The sequence below is a fragment of the Barbatula barbatula genome (assembly GCF_947034865.1).
Source record: "Barbatula barbatula genome assembly, chromosome: 13".
In the NCBI taxonomy this organism is placed as follows: Eukaryota; Metazoa; Chordata; class Actinopteri; order Cypriniformes; family Nemacheilidae; genus Barbatula; species Barbatula barbatula.
In genome coordinates, this window is record NC_136776.1 from 22238435 (window position 1) to 22254978 (window position 16544).

The following is a 16544-nucleotide window of genomic DNA, read 5'->3' on the forward strand; positions in this document are numbered from 1 at the left end:
AATTTTGCTTGACGAAAATACTACCATTATACGAAATGTTTCACATTATATGCAATTTTTGCGATATGAAAGTTTTGTTATGTCCGGTTGCCTTTTTATCTTTTGCACTAACATTTGAGTTTGGGTTCGTTTGCCTAAAATAGAAAAGTAAAAAGCCAAGAATTTTAGTTTTTAGGTACATGAATTAAATAGTGTAAAGTAACACTTCATGGTTTTCACTGAATAAATGTAATTCTCTTTGTGAGAATATTTAGGGAAAGCTTTAAAACGTAGAAATAATATTTTTTGTGACTAGACAGCACTGGCCCGATCGGCCCGTTACGTCAAATGGCAAGAGTCTCTCCCATACGTGCCCCCGTGTTCGTAAAAAATAAGGAGATGTAGTAATTTAATGAAGGAATAGCCCTGGCCTAAACCTAATCTCGTCCAGGAAACCTCCTGGTGATAAAAACTGATATGCGCTCAATATCAAGTGACAAAACAACATCCAGTGACTGTACTACAACAACCAGAACTAGGAACACCTCATGCTTAAACATCATAAATGATTGATGCTTGAAATGCTTGCTTATTTGTTAAAAGGCTGACAATACAGAACAGAACCAAACCTACCATGTACATCTTCAAGAAGTAAAGGAACATCTTTAAAGCATTTGGTTGCTTTAGTCTAGGTGTCAATCACTTGAGTTGTAGCATTCTTCCCTTGTAAGACCCTATACAAGCAAAAGAAGCAGACGTTAATGTTACTACATCTGTGAAAATAAAGTTGCTGCATTGGCCGGGAATCGAACCCGGGCCTCCCGCGTGGCAGGCGAGAATTCTACCACTGAACCACCAATGCTTGCATGGAATGGCTGGTTTCGCCAAACATTTTATTCTCCCACTAAGTATATATATGGATATCCATAAAAACATATAGGTTTTCCCCTAAAAACCAACAGGTACAAATGTTTAGATTACTCACCAATAAAAGGCCCTTAATGGCACATTGCTTTTCCATTCGTCCAAACAATGTGGCTCTAAGATGTGTCTGTTGAAAAATATCCAACAATTATGTTTTATTTTCGTATGTATATTGTTGAAAAGACATAATGTGCACAAATTATTACTATTTTCTTCTGACCTTAAATGAGTCTCAGTCTTTAAGCGTTAGTGGTGTCATTTTGTATAGGCAGTGAAAGTTATACATTAACATTACAGAGAAATAAGAAACACAAATAATACAAAATATTTCTTGTTAACAGAAAATAGAGAAATACATTTTTAAAATGTTTTACAAAAAGACTACGTTGCTTTGAATTCACATAGCTATGCTGTTTGTATCCACCAGATGGTGCTGTTCGCCAGTTTCTATATACGTCCACGCGCTTATTACATAAAAAGTAAAGATTAAATGTAGTTTAAGTACATTTATTGAACTAAAAACCGTACTGATCTCTGAAATTGTAGATGTGACAGTTAATTTGTTCATCTTTTAAAGTAACGTTAATGGATGTTGTGAAACAAGTTATATTTGCACGTAACGTTAACTTACTCACCAGACTTTAAGAATTAACTTAGGTTAATAGCAATGCAGATTTCGACGACAAATGACCAAATACGTTTTAAATCTTACGTTATAAGGTTATATACGATGTAAACAGGAAATATAACAGGCTTAGCGTTACCAAAAACACCTTCAGTAGTTTCAAGGATGAAAACGTCGACACTAATTAAGATGTATAATACACACAAATGCAGATTTCGACGCCAATTTACTACAATGACACTATATTATTACTCAGGACTTTCTTTAAGTTAAGAAATGGCGATATATAACAGAAACTGGTCGAATTTTGCTGTTTTTACCGCTAAATTTCTTCAGTCAGCCATCCGCAGCACGCGACCGTTGAATGACGGTTAAACGTGACGTGATGCGTGACGTGCGTCACGCCAACGTCAAATAACATTTCAAAGCTGATGACAATAAAATAATCACTATTTTATTTAATATAAATCACTTACGATGCTGTCAATCATTTACTTATATTTATATAAGAACGAAATCAATTATTATTAAAGCTAAATAATTGTTTTATTTTTCCTCATTTCTAGATTGACTTAGTAAATTATCAATTTTATTCAAATTTCAAACCCTTTTTATATAAAGAAGAAAGATGCAGACAAAACGAAAGACAAAGTTGCAAATACTGCAATGAAGTTGAAGGAATCCGGCTTTTACTTGCAAAACAAGTGACTGAAAAGCACAAATATAGTTATCAGATATGACATCATGACATAGACAACTGCATTCACTTCATAATAAACGGTTAGTTTCTAAACAACGATGAAAAAAGTGTTCATGTAAACAAAACATACACATAGCTAACCTACCCATCCTGTTTTTGGTTAACTACATCAACTGTAATGCTACGCTTCTTCGAAGTACACATATACACATTTCATCATATGAATGTTTCGTCTCAGGTTAGAGGAAGCCCGGCGGCACAAATCCGCAACTTCAGACACAGTATAAAGGTGTTTGCTGGAATAAAAACAAAGGCACGAGTTTCTACAAACAAATTGTTCGCCGCTCACAGTTGGCATCAGTAAGGTGCTCTTCCCTTAGGATCAGGAACACGAGTGGGTTACACAGTTTCAGTCGTGATTCTCGCTACAGAAACCTAAAGACTACAAAAGTCCCTTTGATAATCAATTACGGAACATACAAGGTCTCATCTACAGAAGCCAAAGACTGGAAAAGTTCAGACATACAGCAATAAGAATAAATTCCAGATGCTCCACAGCACAAGTCTAACGAAATCAGAAGGACACCACAGCGGTCCGTACAGGTTTAAAAACAGGCAAAGACCCAAATGAGTTCTGGTTTGGCAAACACTGATATGTTGTGGACAGGATGGCACACCAACACCTGGCCCAGATTTCTCGAGTGTTCAGCAGTCTTTGTGTGAGTGTGTGTGTGTGCTTGCGGGCACAGTTTGTTCAGGCTAACGGTTGTTCTTCATGGCATCCTTGGCAGCCAAAATAAGAGGAGTGAGACTCGAAAGAGGTTTAGCCAGCTTCAAGAAGGGATGCTAGGGAAAACAAAAGATTTGATCAATGTAAAACAGTTACACATGGAATTCTAACGTGCTTCGTCAGTCTTTATTGCTGGGTTACCTGCAGTAGCTCTTTGCTTCCGCCTCTCTTCTCTACATCCATTTCCAGACTGCGACTCAGGAAATCTCGGAAAATGGGCGACAGCTTTTCTGGACTTTGAAGCTCCGGGGTTCCGTTGGTGGCAATCAGGTAGAGCGCCTAGAGGACAAAAAAAACTAAGATCAAAAGGTCTTCACAGCTATCTGCACTTGTACTGGAACATTGCATCAAAGCTTATTTCAACTCAATGTATCGCGCATGTTGTTTAAATCGCAAACAAATCTGATGTCTGGATACTTTGACGCTGCAAACTACCAACGTACCCTCAGGGGATTCTCGTTGAGGTACGGCGGCTCTCCCTCCACCATCTCGATAGCCATGATGCCCAGGGACCAGATGTCGACTTTGGGTCCGTAGGCCTTGCGGGTCACGACCTCCGGCGCCATCCAATACGGCGTGCCCACCATAGTGCTTCTCTTACTCTGTTCCGGAGTGATCTGAGCGCAGAATCCAAAGTCGGCTGTAAAGCAGCAGGAGTATAAACAGGTTTGTGAGAAAGAGATTTGTAAACCAGCAATAGTTCTCTCATCAACAGCACGACTACTGTGAGGACATACTGAGTTTGACAGAACCATCCATCCCAAGCAGCACGTTGTCACTCTTGATGTCTCGATGAATGACCTGGTTGGCGTGCAGAAACTCCAGCGCCTGCAGACACTGCGAGATAACAGACATAAGAAGCTAATTAGCAAAGCGACACGCTAACTACCTCATGAGCAGATTTTGGAATGCATTAGTCATCTGGGTTAACCTTCAGACCAGAATAAATTAATTTACACAAATCTCCGAAAGTGTTTATATTAAAGAGGAATTTTTTGAACACACCTCCCGGCACACAGCCGCGATCTGAGCCTCGTCCATGCACGTCTCGGTTACCACATCTGTGAGCGAGCCACCAGCCAAATATTCCATCACTACGAACAGCTCCTCCCCTACCAAAAAACTGTAACAGACTAGCGGTTAACACTTTTAACCCACGTGGCATTAGCTGTGAAGAAATTTACTTCTTTAGAATCGAAGCCCTAGCAAAATCAACATAAAATTGCACAACGTTATGGTCTCATGACATTTTGAAATGAAACTGGATTATGGTGAAATTTGCCTTCACTGCGAATGGACTGTGGGCGTGTCATTTCTTTAATTTCATGTCGACTTATGGACCTTTTTCACAAGCCCATCAGCCCTTGAAAATCCTCCAACGCTTTTATATTTTCATTTAAAAAACAATGCATGTATATTATAACACTATACTTTTGTATTATATTAGCATCAAATTACAAAACACATCATTATCTGTATTGATATACACACTCTATATATTTTTCTCTATATATCATTGAGTTTTTCTTTGGGTATTTGAGCAAATGAGAATGCAAAAAATATATTTGCGGTTGTCTCCCATTCATCGCTATAGAAGTTTACCCAACTATGACAACTTGAGAAAACCGTAAACGTGAATAAGGTCAGTTCAAAGGTGATGTCGACTTTTACTAAATAGGTTTCACCTGTCTAAAAAGTTGACGATGTTTGGATTCTTCAATTCCTTCATCACCAGAATTTCATTGATGATAAGCTCTTTCTTGGGCTGCTTCTGAAGGTTAATTTGTTTGATCGCCACCTGATGGACAGAATCACATTCAGATTAAATTATTCCAGCATTTGGTTTTAGCAATGACCTCTTGTTCCTTTCTTGCATTACCTCCTGTCCAGTGGCGACATCTATGGCAGTGAACACTGTTCCAGAAGCTCTGTGGAAAAACACAATCGTTCCTTTATCAAGAGGGAAAGAGGTCTTTAAGATTTTGTCAGATCAAGTATGTCATGATATAAATTGGGTTGTTTGCGAAAGAGAGTAAAATCGTATTAAATAAACTTAATACAACCCCACGCTAGCAACCGACCAGAACAATCTAGTTTCAGTCACATTTTTAATCAAGAACACTTTTGCCTTTGATATGTCAACGGAAGTGGTGTTTTAGACACTTAGAAAGGGTCTAGGGTCATTTATCGTAAATAAAAAAAACAGGTACAAGGGACAGTTTTGACTTTTACCCACCCTTGGCCGATCTTCTCATATCGAGTATACTTCTTTTTTGGATCTCCAATACTGACTATAGTTCCTGTGTGGACAAAGAGAGAACAAATGCGATTTGAGAAGTGAAACTCCACGAAGATATTCTCGCATTCAGTTGTGCTTTGACGTACTCAGCTTGTCCATGATCTCCTCGTCTGTCATCTTGCCCTTTTTGGGCCTCTGTCTGTCGGTGGACTTAGAGGCGACCTCGCTGTCTGGAGTGGTCACGGGCAGGGGGATGGGATCGATTACAGACGGCCGAGTATACACCTGAAAAAATAACCGAGCCATGTGAGACACCAAAAGAAAAAGTTTAGATAGTTAAAAAACATTCTAAATTTAAAGACAATAATTGAGTCCACACCAAACTATAACGATAACTGTACAGAAGAATGATATCGCAATCACTTTCACAGCGATTTTTCCAGAGAATGAACTTTAATTTATAGGTGCTGAAATTGGTTCTTACACTCTTGGTGTGCTCCGGTCGGGGTGCGACAATAGGTGGTGGCGTCTCATCGTCCTCGTCCTCTTCATCATCAACCATTTTGATTGGAGATGAAGGCTCTGGGGTTTTCTTAACAGGCTGTCGTTTCAAGAGAGAACCGGCATGACACTATTTCACAAACAGCTTTAGAAGTAAATAGTTTGATTCTTTTGCTGTGGATACATACCGATTGTTCACCAGAGGGAAACCCATCCTTTTCTATAGAAAGAAGAAAAACGATAAAAACCAGATCGCACAATAGACCCCCGTAGCCTAAGAGAAATGAGACACCAAATGAACACCAAAATGCTTGAAGTCCAGACCTGAGGAGAAGCTGAGGTACTTCTGTCGCCCGTTGCCCGTGGAGTCGTAGAACTTGAGGACGTCTAGAACGGCTTGAGGGTTCTTCTTCTGCTCGGACTTGGTGATGTTGGAGGTTTGCAATAACCTAGCCCATTGCTCTGGCATTCCCTACAAAACACCAACAGACAGGAATTACTACTGGATTATATATTAAATATCACTCAATTGTGTAAAAACAGCAATAGTTAAAAAATATGACGATTGGTTGCCACTTTTAATGACAGGGGGTTTGCTCCCGTTTAAGTTTTTTGACGCGATTTATAGCCAAAAAGATCAAATCAAATAGCTCTAGTACGAATAGAAAATATATCTTTATACCGTAAACTCCCCAGTAACAGCATCAAATCCCACGTGGATTGTGTGTTCAAAGTCTGATGGCGGTGAGATCTCTGGTCTTTCTTTATCTCTGTCTTTTCTTCGACCACCTGCGACATACATTGCACAAACATCACAACTCCGCATCACAGAGTTTCATTTTACCACGTCTGAAAGCATAATAATAAGTACGATGATATTGCAACTGTGTGAAACATGGTGATGCATCTCTAGAGGCCACTCGTGTACAGTGTGAACGTGAAATAGAACATGAAGTCAAAACGAAACTGTTACAAGGGTGCAACTGACACCAGTTGGAGCTGTATAACAAAACAAATATCACTGTGCTTGGGTGCAAACAAACTCAGGGCACATGAACACACTGACCCTTCTCGGCCCCTGAGAAGATGGAGATGATCTTATTGCGAGGCTTCCTCTCCTCCGGCACCGAGGGGAGGGGCTTGGAGCTGTGATTGGCGGAGAGCACGTGGTCCTTCCCCCCACCGCTGAAGATCGTGCTGCTCATCCTCACGGGCGGAGCAGGTGGCTTGTCCTCCACGTCCCCATTATCACACATGGTCCCGGAGAAAGGGTGGAGGAAAGAGAGACGGAAATAAAGGAGGAGTGGGTTGAGGGAGAACGGTCGGAGCGAAGCGGAAGTGGAGATAAAGAAGAGAAGGAATTAGAGCTGGAGAAGAGGAGACAAAAGCGAAGGAGAAGCACAACGGAGAGAGACGGAGAGATGAGCGATGCGGACGTAAAACTTTTGCAGGAGACACTATAGCACAACGACCGTCAATCTCCCATTGGCACAACAAATAAGTTATCGAATCTTTTTATTTGGAAAAACTTTCAAGACGTAGAGATAAACCAACAACTTTAGTGGCGTATAGCAATATTAACAAACAACTACTGGCTGAATCCAATATTGATATTTGGCACTTGCTTGCTTAAACTTGAGGAGGGATGTTAGACCGGATTCAATTGCTCATATTTGGATTCAAACATGGCTGGACACATTTGGGGTAACAAGTAAACAATAAACTGCACTAGAGATTTCATTATTTTACTTCCAGATAAACACAAGATTATTTGCGATATCGGCCATATGCGTCCTATAACCAATAAGCCACTAGTTTGTTTTAATTTGATCAAATCGGTCCGATAAATATCAGTGGCTGATGCATCGGTGCATCTCTCCCAAGCAGATGATTAATGAAAAATATATATATTTTCATTATTCGAAGTCATGAAAATAATATAACAATGATAAAAATTCCAATGGCCCTTAAACCGATATTGTCATAATATTATATATTATCCAAATCTCACTGTGCGGTAATACCTTGTTACAATGTTTATTGCAATATTTAAAATGGCAAAGGATGATTTGGAAGCATAAGCATCCTCTTTCTTTATCCTCTAACCTTTACTGTTGCTTAGACGTACGAGTTATAGAACGAGATGTGTCAAGGTGGACCATTTTTCTATTTAAACATCTATTATTTTTTTCCAACATTCTCTATGTCAAACAGTCATGTGACCATGATAATATTGAGGCAATTTTACTATTGCGATAGCATTGTCACATCCCTAGTCAATATATATTTATATATATATATATAGTCGTATATAATCCTCTATTTACATTTTGGGGGTTTCTTGATTATGGCATTCTACAGTAAAACCACACAGCAGTCGACCAGACACCAAATATACAAAAAGCCTCGCTGTCTGGTTTATTACAAGGTAGAAGTGACTCAAATCTAAACGTACGATTATTCATAACCCAATGATAAGTTACCCAACTTTTCTGGACCCTACACTCAGTTTGTTTTATAACAAAGTAACAAAAGTTGACCATCATACCACAAATAAACAAATACGGTTTATTTTAAAAGCATTTATAATTTAAAAAAAGAACCCACAGATTGAAGACCTCCACCAGATCACATATATCCTCCCTACCCTTGGATTTACAACCAACATAAATAAAAAACATGACTAGAGAGTTTTCAGTTCATGCTATAAGGGAGGTGCAGAATAAGATCACTGATAAGTGATCTTATATGGTTGCATATGCAGACTCAATTTGATGTAGCAATTCCAGGCCAAGCAACAGATATGCAGAAGAAAAACCTGCTATACATAAACCAGCAAGCCAAACTTTTACACATAAAGAAATACAGTAATAGAAAGACAGCGTCTCAAATCCCAGTGAGCCCCCTATCTAGACAACACCATGGTGTAAATCACCATCACTAAAGGTCCAAAACGAAAAATAACGCCTTAAGTTGTGGTTCATATAGGCAGCACACTAGGTTTTGAGACACAAGCACAGTATTTCGGGTTTTGTCGCCACTTACCTGTGAAACTAAACCCAAAGTTGACTTTAAAGAGCTCGAACGGACCCGTGAAGAGTGTTTCCCGTTCGGCGAGGAACTCGAGCTGAAGTGTGATGGTTTCTGTGTTGTTGTTTGTTGAATATCGATGTATATTTGTAGTTTTTGTGTTGGTTAAGAGAAGGGCGTCTCTTTCTGCCCTCGCCTGCAGCTAACAGCCCGACGACTGTTTCCGGCGCGGTGGGATTATGGGCAATCGACGGACAAAATAAAAGCCCTGCGCTGTTGTTAAATTTGAGATTCGATTTAAATTAAACGAAGTGTTCGTTGGAAAAACATTTATATGAAGAACTATATACCATATTTACTATTTATTGTTATTTTAAATCAGAATGCTGCTTTATCAAATACATTCAATATTACATTTATTTGACTTTAAAACGATGTTAAGTTATTTTCTTAACAAGAATTGTCTTGCATCCCATGATGTACTCACATGAACACATCAATACTACACAAAACAACACAATGAACAACAAATATTACTTTCTGCAGTCCATCGTTCACTTTTAATGTTATAAGTGATTGAGTCAAACAATACTTGGTAACTTGTTTGATGAACACATTTTATTTACAAATACACGTTTTCCTGTTTAAGGAATAAATCATAAACAGTGGTATTGTGGTTAAGATCTACCTTGAATACAATTAAATTGCTTATTTACATTCATCAACTCAATGTTTTGCTTTACGTTGCCTTTTTGGAATGATCATAGGTGCTTTGCTTCCACATGGCTCGGAGGATCAAACTACAGCTCAGCAGGGTCACTACTACAGTGACGACACACACCATGACGGTTTGTGTGGCATCTCCAACTGGAACCTCCAGGCTCACAGGTCCAGTTTCCTTTTAGGGTGAGATGATGAATCGTGATTTATTCAATTATTAATTCAAAGCACTTTAAAAAACACAGTGTACCAAAGTGCTGTACAGTTTAGGCAAAAAAATTATATTCAAATATATTAAAGGGGTTATTTTATTAACTTTCATCACCTTTAAATCCAGAATCTCCAACCATGAACACACGCTAGCGTTACTGAGCGTACAGGGGGCATCAACGACCACATGAGATGATCCGGGAGGTGGAATCTTGCCTGTGATAAAAGAACAAATAATAATGAGAAAGTAAATGTGAAATGTGTTTATGATGATACAATTGTGTTTGTTATTTCGCAGCTGTCAGATTTACTTACATTGATCTGATCGAATTAAAAGCTTGGGTGACTCGATGTCCACTTTCACCCGTACATGACCAGAGTCTGAGGGTCTGTGATAGCGTGCATGAACGGGAACCGTGGCTGCATGTTGTCCAGACTTCTCAGATGAAGAAAGAAAAATCAATGCTGTAAACCCAGTGGACAAATATTCTGGAGCTTCCAGGTCGACTTTTGAATCAAGAAGAACCTACACAAAACATTCAATATAAAGAATATTTGCAAACAGACTTGAGATCAAATAGGTTGATTGGGACCATATGCTTTAAAATATCATAAATAAAAAGATATTAAAACTAGTTTACTTAAAGTGAATAAAGTTGAAGCTGTCACCTCCAATCCTGTGTCCTCTCTCAAATTTCCCAGTTGATATTCATCCATGTAAACTCCACTTGGAAGCTTTTGAACCAGTAAAGCTTTGACATCATGATCCGCTCCTCCATACTGAATGCTGTATTGGAGTTCTCTACAACCAAACATTAGATATTTAACTTTATTCAAACAACTTTAAGCTTAAAATTTAAAAAACTTTACCTGTGAAATCCTGCTTTAGCTATCTTCATAGACATCTCTACTGACTTCAACCATTCCGCCGAAAAACAGCTATGGACTGTAAGAAGAGCAGGAACAGATACATACTAGCACAAGATCACCATAAGCATAACTTTCGACGCATTCTGTCATTTATTTAAAATCTGGAGGCTATTATACACATTACAATATACACATTATCGACATTACACTCAGTTGCAGTATTAATACCTTCTTGTGAGCTTCCATTGTGAATAAAATATAACACAGCTACTGATAAATAAAAATAAAAACACTGCATGTCGATGAACAAGCGGCAGGCATTGTACAAGTTACTTCCGCATTTGCGGTGGCCGGTACGGCAGGTGGCGCTAGAGAGACTCTTATGTTGAAATTGTGCAGCGCATAACTTAAGATCTCACCAGAAGAAGAGGAAGCACAGAAAAGACTAAAACGCATTTTCTTTTTTTAATTAAACAGTTGGTTTGTTTCCGGTCTGTGTAACATATATGTAACATGTAGGTATACTTTTAATGATACAATCTATATCATAGGATTATATCTAATTAAGCGTGCAATTGTTGCTATGGTTACAACAACAATCTATCTATCTATCTATCTATCTATCTATCTATCTATCTATCTATCTATCTATCTATCTATCTATCTATCTATCTATCTATCTATCTATCTATCTATCTATCTATCTATCTATCTATCTATCTATCTATCTATCTATCTATCTATCTAACTATCTATCTATCTATCTATCTATCTATCTATCTATCTATCTATCTATCTATCATCTACCTATCTAATGTTTATGCGTTGTTTCTGTCCAGATGTTTAGGTGAAAATGTCCACAGAAGCAAAACGATGTGGGGTTAAGTTTGATCCACCGTCAATTATCATCATATATGAGAATAAAAACACAGGCAAGATGAGGAAAAGAATTATACCAGTGAGGAATTTCTCACAATACTCAGGTATGACCATTTAAATCATTTTTACATTCAAATCAAATATATCATTTATTTGAATAAAAACAGCATAGCATGTTTATTTTAATATTAGCAGTATTTCAAAAAGAATGATATTTTTGACATTTATTTTGAATGCTTACGTTCATCAGCTCAGTAATGTGTGTGTGGCTTTTACATAATGATTTTGTATCATGTTTGTTAATGTCGTGAATGATTATCTATTAAATGCTGTCCTAAATAATGTCTTCTTCTCTTTCCAGATTGTAGCCGGGCAGCAGAGAGGCTGAAGCATCATGTCCGTCACAGCGGTTACGTTGAATCTGTGTCTATAGCTCAACTTGAAAGACTGCATCTGATTCTCCGTGATCATTTGCGAGGCCTCAGTCTAGAGGAGAGTCTGGATGCTCAGCTGGGCCCTGGCCCCAATGATGAGGACCTGAATAAACTGAGCGACGAGGAGTTAAACCGCAGGAAGACCCAGATGGACGAGCTGTTTGAACAGAACCGCAGACGAAAGGATGATCCAGACTTTGTGTACGATGTAGAGGTGGAGTTTCCTGAGAACAGCGTACGAGAGACGTGTAGCTGGGACGATCATTCAGATGATGAGTTTTAGAAGATCAGACACTGGAAATCTTGTAATCAGATTTAAAAACTGTCATGGGTTGTGTGTTTCACTTGGCTTGGGGAACTGTCATTGCATGCTGAGCTATACATTTTCACAAGGTATACGTGGGTTCTGAAACCACTTCCTTTGTTAAATGAATGTGGTTGATGATCTAATAGATGAGGAAGCAAGACAAATCTGCCAATATTTTGCCATTTTAAGACTTTAACATCTGCTGAAATTTCCCTTGTGGTGGTAAACTAACCCCTTTCGTGACACTTTTCAATTCATTACTTGTAGAATGTATAAAACCCTACGGTATATTTTGTTTGTTATTTTGAACTGTATTTTATACACTACAAGAAAGTTTGATGATGCTTTAGTTTATGATCGTTTTGTCTCTGTTTTTTTATTATGATTGTTGTTTGAAAGATCTATACGTGTTTGCAGGCAAATACAAATGTGCACATGTTACTATATTTTAATTATATTTAAATAAACAGTTTTTTTGGATGTGAATGGAGAATAAGAAAATAATAGAAACGCATCTGGATATTGGCATTGCATTGGGTCTTTAAAATTGGTCAACAAAAACAACATTATGACATATTCTTTAAACAACAAGTAGTTTTAATGGTAAATATTTATTTGTTTTTAGGAAAAGCTTTACGGAATATATAACCACGGACAGTTAGCCATGATAAAATGTTACTTGATTGTCACACTTTCAATCTTTGTGGATTCTAAACACAAATCATACGACACAACTCAATTGTAAAGTCCATAAGACAAGAACAGAATTACACACAGAATATTCTGCTTTATATTTGGATCACATGTATATAGAATCATTGAAATTAAAAGAATACAACAGCAGTGTAGCTTACAACAAACGCTAACACCAATTAATCTCACTTTGGTAGATCATCTGACATTTTTGTGCCATCGCAATAGCTCGGGTTTCTTTTCTGACCTTTACAGCGGGTCGCATTAAAAACAGCAACAGAGTCCCGTTCCATTCTTGCATCACGACTGTAGAACTACACAGCAGAACCTCTGAGTGCCACTTAAGTCTGGTCGTGTAAAAAGTGCATGAAAGCTGCTGAAGATGTATGGCAGATACTGCCAAAATCCATGATTTTAAACATTCACAACTGGAACACAACAATGCAGCTACATTCAGATGTACTTTGTAAAGCAGTAGTCTTAATTTCAGATCTCTCAGAGTTCCGTAGAAGATACTTGGGAACAAAATGATCTCCGCGGGGGAATGAAGTGAAATTTGATTGTCCAACTCAAAATGAAAAACTTGCAAATGACGCCACTTGCGCCCCACAATGTCTCTGCGTGGTTTTGCAATTATGTGATTAGACAGAATAAAATCTCACACTTGCATTTTAAAGTTTCTGTTCTGCTCTAACAAAAGGGGGAGTTCCTAACTGCAGGCAAAATTGTCAGAAATAGCATATAGCTTAATACATAAAACATTAGCTGCATTCAGCATTCTAAAACTATGTTCCAAGTAAATTCTTTAGAATTTGTGGGTTCGCTCTGAACGAATTGTGCAGTGCTCGGAAAAATGTCACGGGTTAGTTTGGTTGCTTGAAGCTTCAGAAATGAAAGTGTACAATGAAAACTACTTAGATCAGTAAGTTAAAAGAAAAATATATCCAGAATGAGAACTACATTTTTAAGAATTTTCTAAAATCTTGTTTTTTAGGTTATCATGCTTTTGTTGGGATTTATTGAGTTGGTTACCTGTATTCTTTGTTGATATGGCTTAAATCAAAACCAACCAACTGCAGTTTGATTGATATTAATTGAATGCACAGTAAAAAACATGAATTTTGAAAACTTTTAAAAACATAGTTATCTCATTTTGGAATCAAACTCTTCATATATAATATCCTGGATTGTCTGAAAAAGACAGTGACAACACAAAATGGGAACATTTCAAGTACTTTAAAAATAAAAACTTTGTTTTCTTGTGACCCTCATGTATTTCATTATGGCCATATAACAGAGTATATATATATATATATTATACTATTTTACCACAAAATACATATTTATACGCATATTCATATATAAACATAATCTCTCAACGTACAAATGTTCAACTCATTTTTTCTTTCGATCCTGGGTGCATCGTGGACAGAACCTGCAAGAAAATGAAATGTGTTTATCACCTCCAAAACCTATAAGTTTCAACAGTTCCCCATTTGACTGCCAGCTGACATACCATTTCCCTTTGGGTTTCGTCGTCAGGTCAACGCAGGCGAAGTGAAACCACTCGATTGGACACTGATAAACAAAAGTAACAAGTCTATTTAATAAAAACATTAAAGGCAGCCAAAAGCAAAGATAACGCCTTTAAAACGTTTACATTGACAGAAACGATATTGTATGGACAAAAGTGATTCGTACATCGGGGTTGTCACATCCGATCATTTCTCCATATGACACTTGGTGACAAAGGCAGTAGGTGGGTTCGTTGGGGTCCACTGGCATGTCTAAAACATCTGATGGGTGAACTGGAAGGATGGATTCAGAGAACTCAGGCCTGCAGAAACAGAGAAAGCATGCATGATGTCAGATGCATACAAACACACTGTTGCAAAACGTAAACGTGTAAAGCGACATTTAACAGCATAAACGTGGCCTTTTGTAATTAGGCTAAGAAACACAAAAGGTCATAGAAAGAAACTTTGAGACACACCCGTTTTTCATTTTCTTCTTTCTGGGAGAATCGTCATCTGAACATTTCCTTCCTCTTCCTTTAGGGCCTCGTTTTTCCTTTGGGTTTCCTCTACCGCCCACCTCTACGGAAAACACAAATGCGTGCTTTGTTTTGTAACTGCAAAGTGTTTACATGAGCACTTTGTAGGATTGCAAGTGATCATGTCCATGTCTTACTCTTCAGTGCTCTGTTTTCTGGACTTTCGTAGCCGCTGACGTCTAACTTCTCCTTCAGCTCGTTTTCAAAGCGTGCGAGATCAGCATCAAGCCTGCGGATGTGTTTGTCAACCTAGTGAGAAGAACCCCACGTTTCAATAGCAACACCAAGAGAGAAGAAACTTTCAAGGCACACTACTCAAAAACCAAGTATCCGTCTGAAAACTATTTCCGTATTTTTATCATACCATTTCATATGTCTGCATGGCGAGCTGAACTTTGTCATCGCTGTATTCTTTGCATTTGCTGAAGCCGTTCTGAATCTTCTGCAGGTGCTCCACTCGCTGCTCCGGGGCCAGATTTCGGACGTTGGAGATGTATTCTTCCGCAAGCTTATCGATTTCCCCTTTCTTTTCTGCACATGTAGGACAAAAAAAATCTTATCGTTTCAAAAACAATACGATACAACTTTATTGACAATTACGGTTGTCCTTCCACATCTGCACTAACATAGATATAGTTACGGAACATATGTAAACAAACAAGCACTATGATTGTGTCTCAAAACCTAGCAAGAGTTTGGGGCAAAACAGGGCCAATAGAAATATTAAGGGATCACAAAAATCACAGCAAACTCTGTTTGAAGACATGATCTTACCCTCAGCTCTGTTGTCCAGCTCCTGCATGAGTGTGAAGTTTCTCTGGAGCTCACAGGGCAGATTTTCAATACCTGTGAAAATCAAAACAACGACGCATGTGCTTAACTTTAATAACTTTGACGATTCAATCACACCATCTTATCTGAAGAAGATAGCACACAGATAAATATCCATCACAAGCTTACCACAAAAGTCATTTTATTTACATATGCACACGTGCAAATCCTGCTCAAAACATAACATGCGTTTGTTTACTTGGCCAGCATGCCGACAACATGCTAACTCTCTTTAGCTCTTCAATAATAACTGATTCGCTTTATTTTCACGTCAGCCACATTTAAACCTAACACGTTAAACATAACCAACAAAACAAATCCACAATAACGAGTTTAAAAGGTTTTGATGCGAAATCATAAGCTTATCAACCTCTTGGCTAACTAGCTAAGATCGCTAATGCTAATCTGACAGTAGCCACCGAAACTCCTCAATCCGCATCCGCTAAAACATTTTAAAAGCCCTTGAAATTAAGCGGCATCGCGTACAATATTACAAATGTAAATTAAACATACTATCAAGGTAATGTTCGAGATATATCGCTGTCGCCATGGTGACAATCTTCTCCGTTTCCCTGTATGTTTTTCTCCTCCGCCCGCCCGCGTGAGGTGGAACAACACGGGCGCGTCACGCATAACTAATGACGCGCTCCTCAGCTATAGGCTGACAGGGGACTGGTTTGAAAGTCGCGATTTGATTGGATGTCACTGGGGTTTGGCTCATTACAGGATTTTAGACGTCTCGTCATCGTACATGAATAA

At 38.2% G+C, this 16544-nt stretch overlaps 4 protein-coding genes across 6 annotated transcripts; 1 reads left to right on the forward strand and 3 right to left on the reverse strand.

Annotated features, from left to right (window-relative positions):
* Positions 1–2195: 2195 nt before the first annotated feature.
* Positions 2196–9062, reverse strand: pak2b (p21 protein (Cdc42/Rac)-activated kinase 2b). 3 transcript variants are annotated; one of them, XM_079471169.1, is made up of 15 exons: positions 8804–9062; positions 6825–7125; positions 6441–6547; positions 6083–6230; positions 5947–5978; positions 5742–5858; positions 5404–5542; positions 5255–5318; positions 4898–4946; positions 4704–4816; positions 4024–4141; positions 3756–3855; positions 3462–3658; positions 3160–3297; positions 2196–3074 (listed from the first exon to the last, which is right to left on the reverse strand). In XM_079471169.1, exons 2-15 carry the CDS (start codon positions 7012–7014, stop codon positions 2988–2990), a joined length of 1599 nt encoding a protein of 532 aa, XP_079327295.1. In that variant the 5' UTR covers positions 7015–7125; positions 8804–9062; the 3' UTR covers positions 2196–2987. The 3 variants fall into 3 exon arrangements, with proteins under 3 accessions (XP_079327295.1, XP_079327297.1, XP_079327296.1); XM_079471171.1 differs by having other exon boundaries at positions 6825–6990; positions 8804–9021; XM_079471170.1 differs by lacking the exon at positions 8804–9062 and having other exon boundaries at positions 6825–7151.
* Positions 9063–9183: 121 nt separating this feature from the next.
* pigx (phosphatidylinositol glycan anchor biosynthesis, class X) lies at positions 9184–10939 on the reverse strand. The gene is made up of 6 exons (XM_079471172.1): positions 10817–10939; positions 10589–10664; positions 10388–10520; positions 10034–10244; positions 9834–9934; positions 9184–9686 (listed from the first exon to the last, which is right to left on the reverse strand). Exons 1-6 carry the CDS (start codon positions 10884–10886, stop codon positions 9528–9530), a joined length of 750 nt encoding a protein of 249 aa, XP_079327298.1. The 5' UTR covers positions 10887–10939; the 3' UTR covers positions 9184–9527.
* A 31-nt stretch (positions 10940–10970) lies between these two features.
* cep19 (centrosomal protein 19) lies at positions 10971–12761 on the forward strand. The gene is made up of 3 exons (XM_079470869.1): positions 10971–11103; positions 11428–11571; positions 11829–12761. Exons 2-3 carry the CDS (start codon positions 11442–11444, stop codon positions 12182–12184), a joined length of 486 nt encoding a protein of 161 aa, XP_079326995.1. The 5' UTR covers positions 10971–11103; positions 11428–11441; the 3' UTR covers positions 12185–12761.
* A 29-nt stretch (positions 12762–12790) lies between these two features.
* Positions 12791–16418, reverse strand: ing5a (inhibitor of growth family, member 5a). Its single transcript, XM_079470868.1, has 8 exons — positions 16299–16418; positions 15729–15800; positions 15319–15485; positions 15092–15203; positions 14895–14997; positions 14603–14738; positions 14418–14479; positions 12791–14336 (listed from the first exon to the last, which is right to left on the reverse strand). The coding sequence occupies exons 1-8, from the start codon at positions 16333–16335 to the stop codon at positions 14297–14299; spliced, it is 729 nt and encodes a 242-aa protein (XP_079326994.1). The 5' UTR covers positions 16336–16418; the 3' UTR covers positions 12791–14296.
* Between the last annotated feature and the right edge of the window lie 126 nt (positions 16419–16544).

Bases quoted from the DNA above. Each gene is read 5' to 3' on its own strand.
- pak2b (XM_079471169.1), bottom strand. From the start codon at position 7,014: ATGTGTGATAATGGGGACGTGGAGGACAAGCCACCTGCTCCGCCCGTG. The intron at 5,543-5,741 runs GTAAGAACCAAT...TTATTTTTTCAG, and splicing joins GACCGGAGCACACCAAGAGT to GTGTATACTCGGCCGTCTGT. The intron at 3,856-4,023 runs GTGTGTTCAAAA...GTTATCTCGCAG, and splicing joins TCGCGGCTGTGTGCCGGGAG to TGTCTGCAGGCGCTGGAGTT.
- pigx (XM_079471172.1), bottom strand. From the start codon at position 10,886: ATGCAGTGTTTTTATTTTTATTTATCAGTAGCTGTGTTATATTTTATT. The intron at 10,245-10,387 runs GTGACAGCTTCA...TGTTTTGTGTAG, and splicing joins GAGAGGACACAGGATTGGAG to GTTCTTCTTGATTCAAAAGT. The intron at 9,687-9,833 runs GTGATGAAAGTT...TCACCCTAAAAG, and splicing joins TGGAGATTCTGGATTTAAAG to GAAACTGGACCTGTGAGCCT.
- cep19 (XM_079470869.1), top strand. From the start codon at position 11,442: ATGTCCACAGAAGCAAAACGATGTGGGGTTAAGTTTGATCCACCGTCA. The intron at 11,572-11,828 runs GTATGACCATTT...TTCTCTTTCCAG, and splicing joins GAATTTCTCACAATACTCAG to ATTGTAGCCGGGCAGCAGAG.
- ing5a (XM_079470868.1), bottom strand. From the start codon at position 16,335: ATGGCGACAGCGATATATCTCGAACATTACCTTGATA. The intron at 15,204-15,318 runs GTATGATAAAAA...TCTTCTCACTAG, and splicing joins CCATGCAGACATATGAAATG to GTTGACAAACACATCCGCAG. The intron at 14,998-15,091 runs GTAAGACATGGA...TGTTTTCCGTAG, and splicing joins AGAAAACAGAGCACTGAAGA to AGGTGGGCGGTAGAGGAAAC.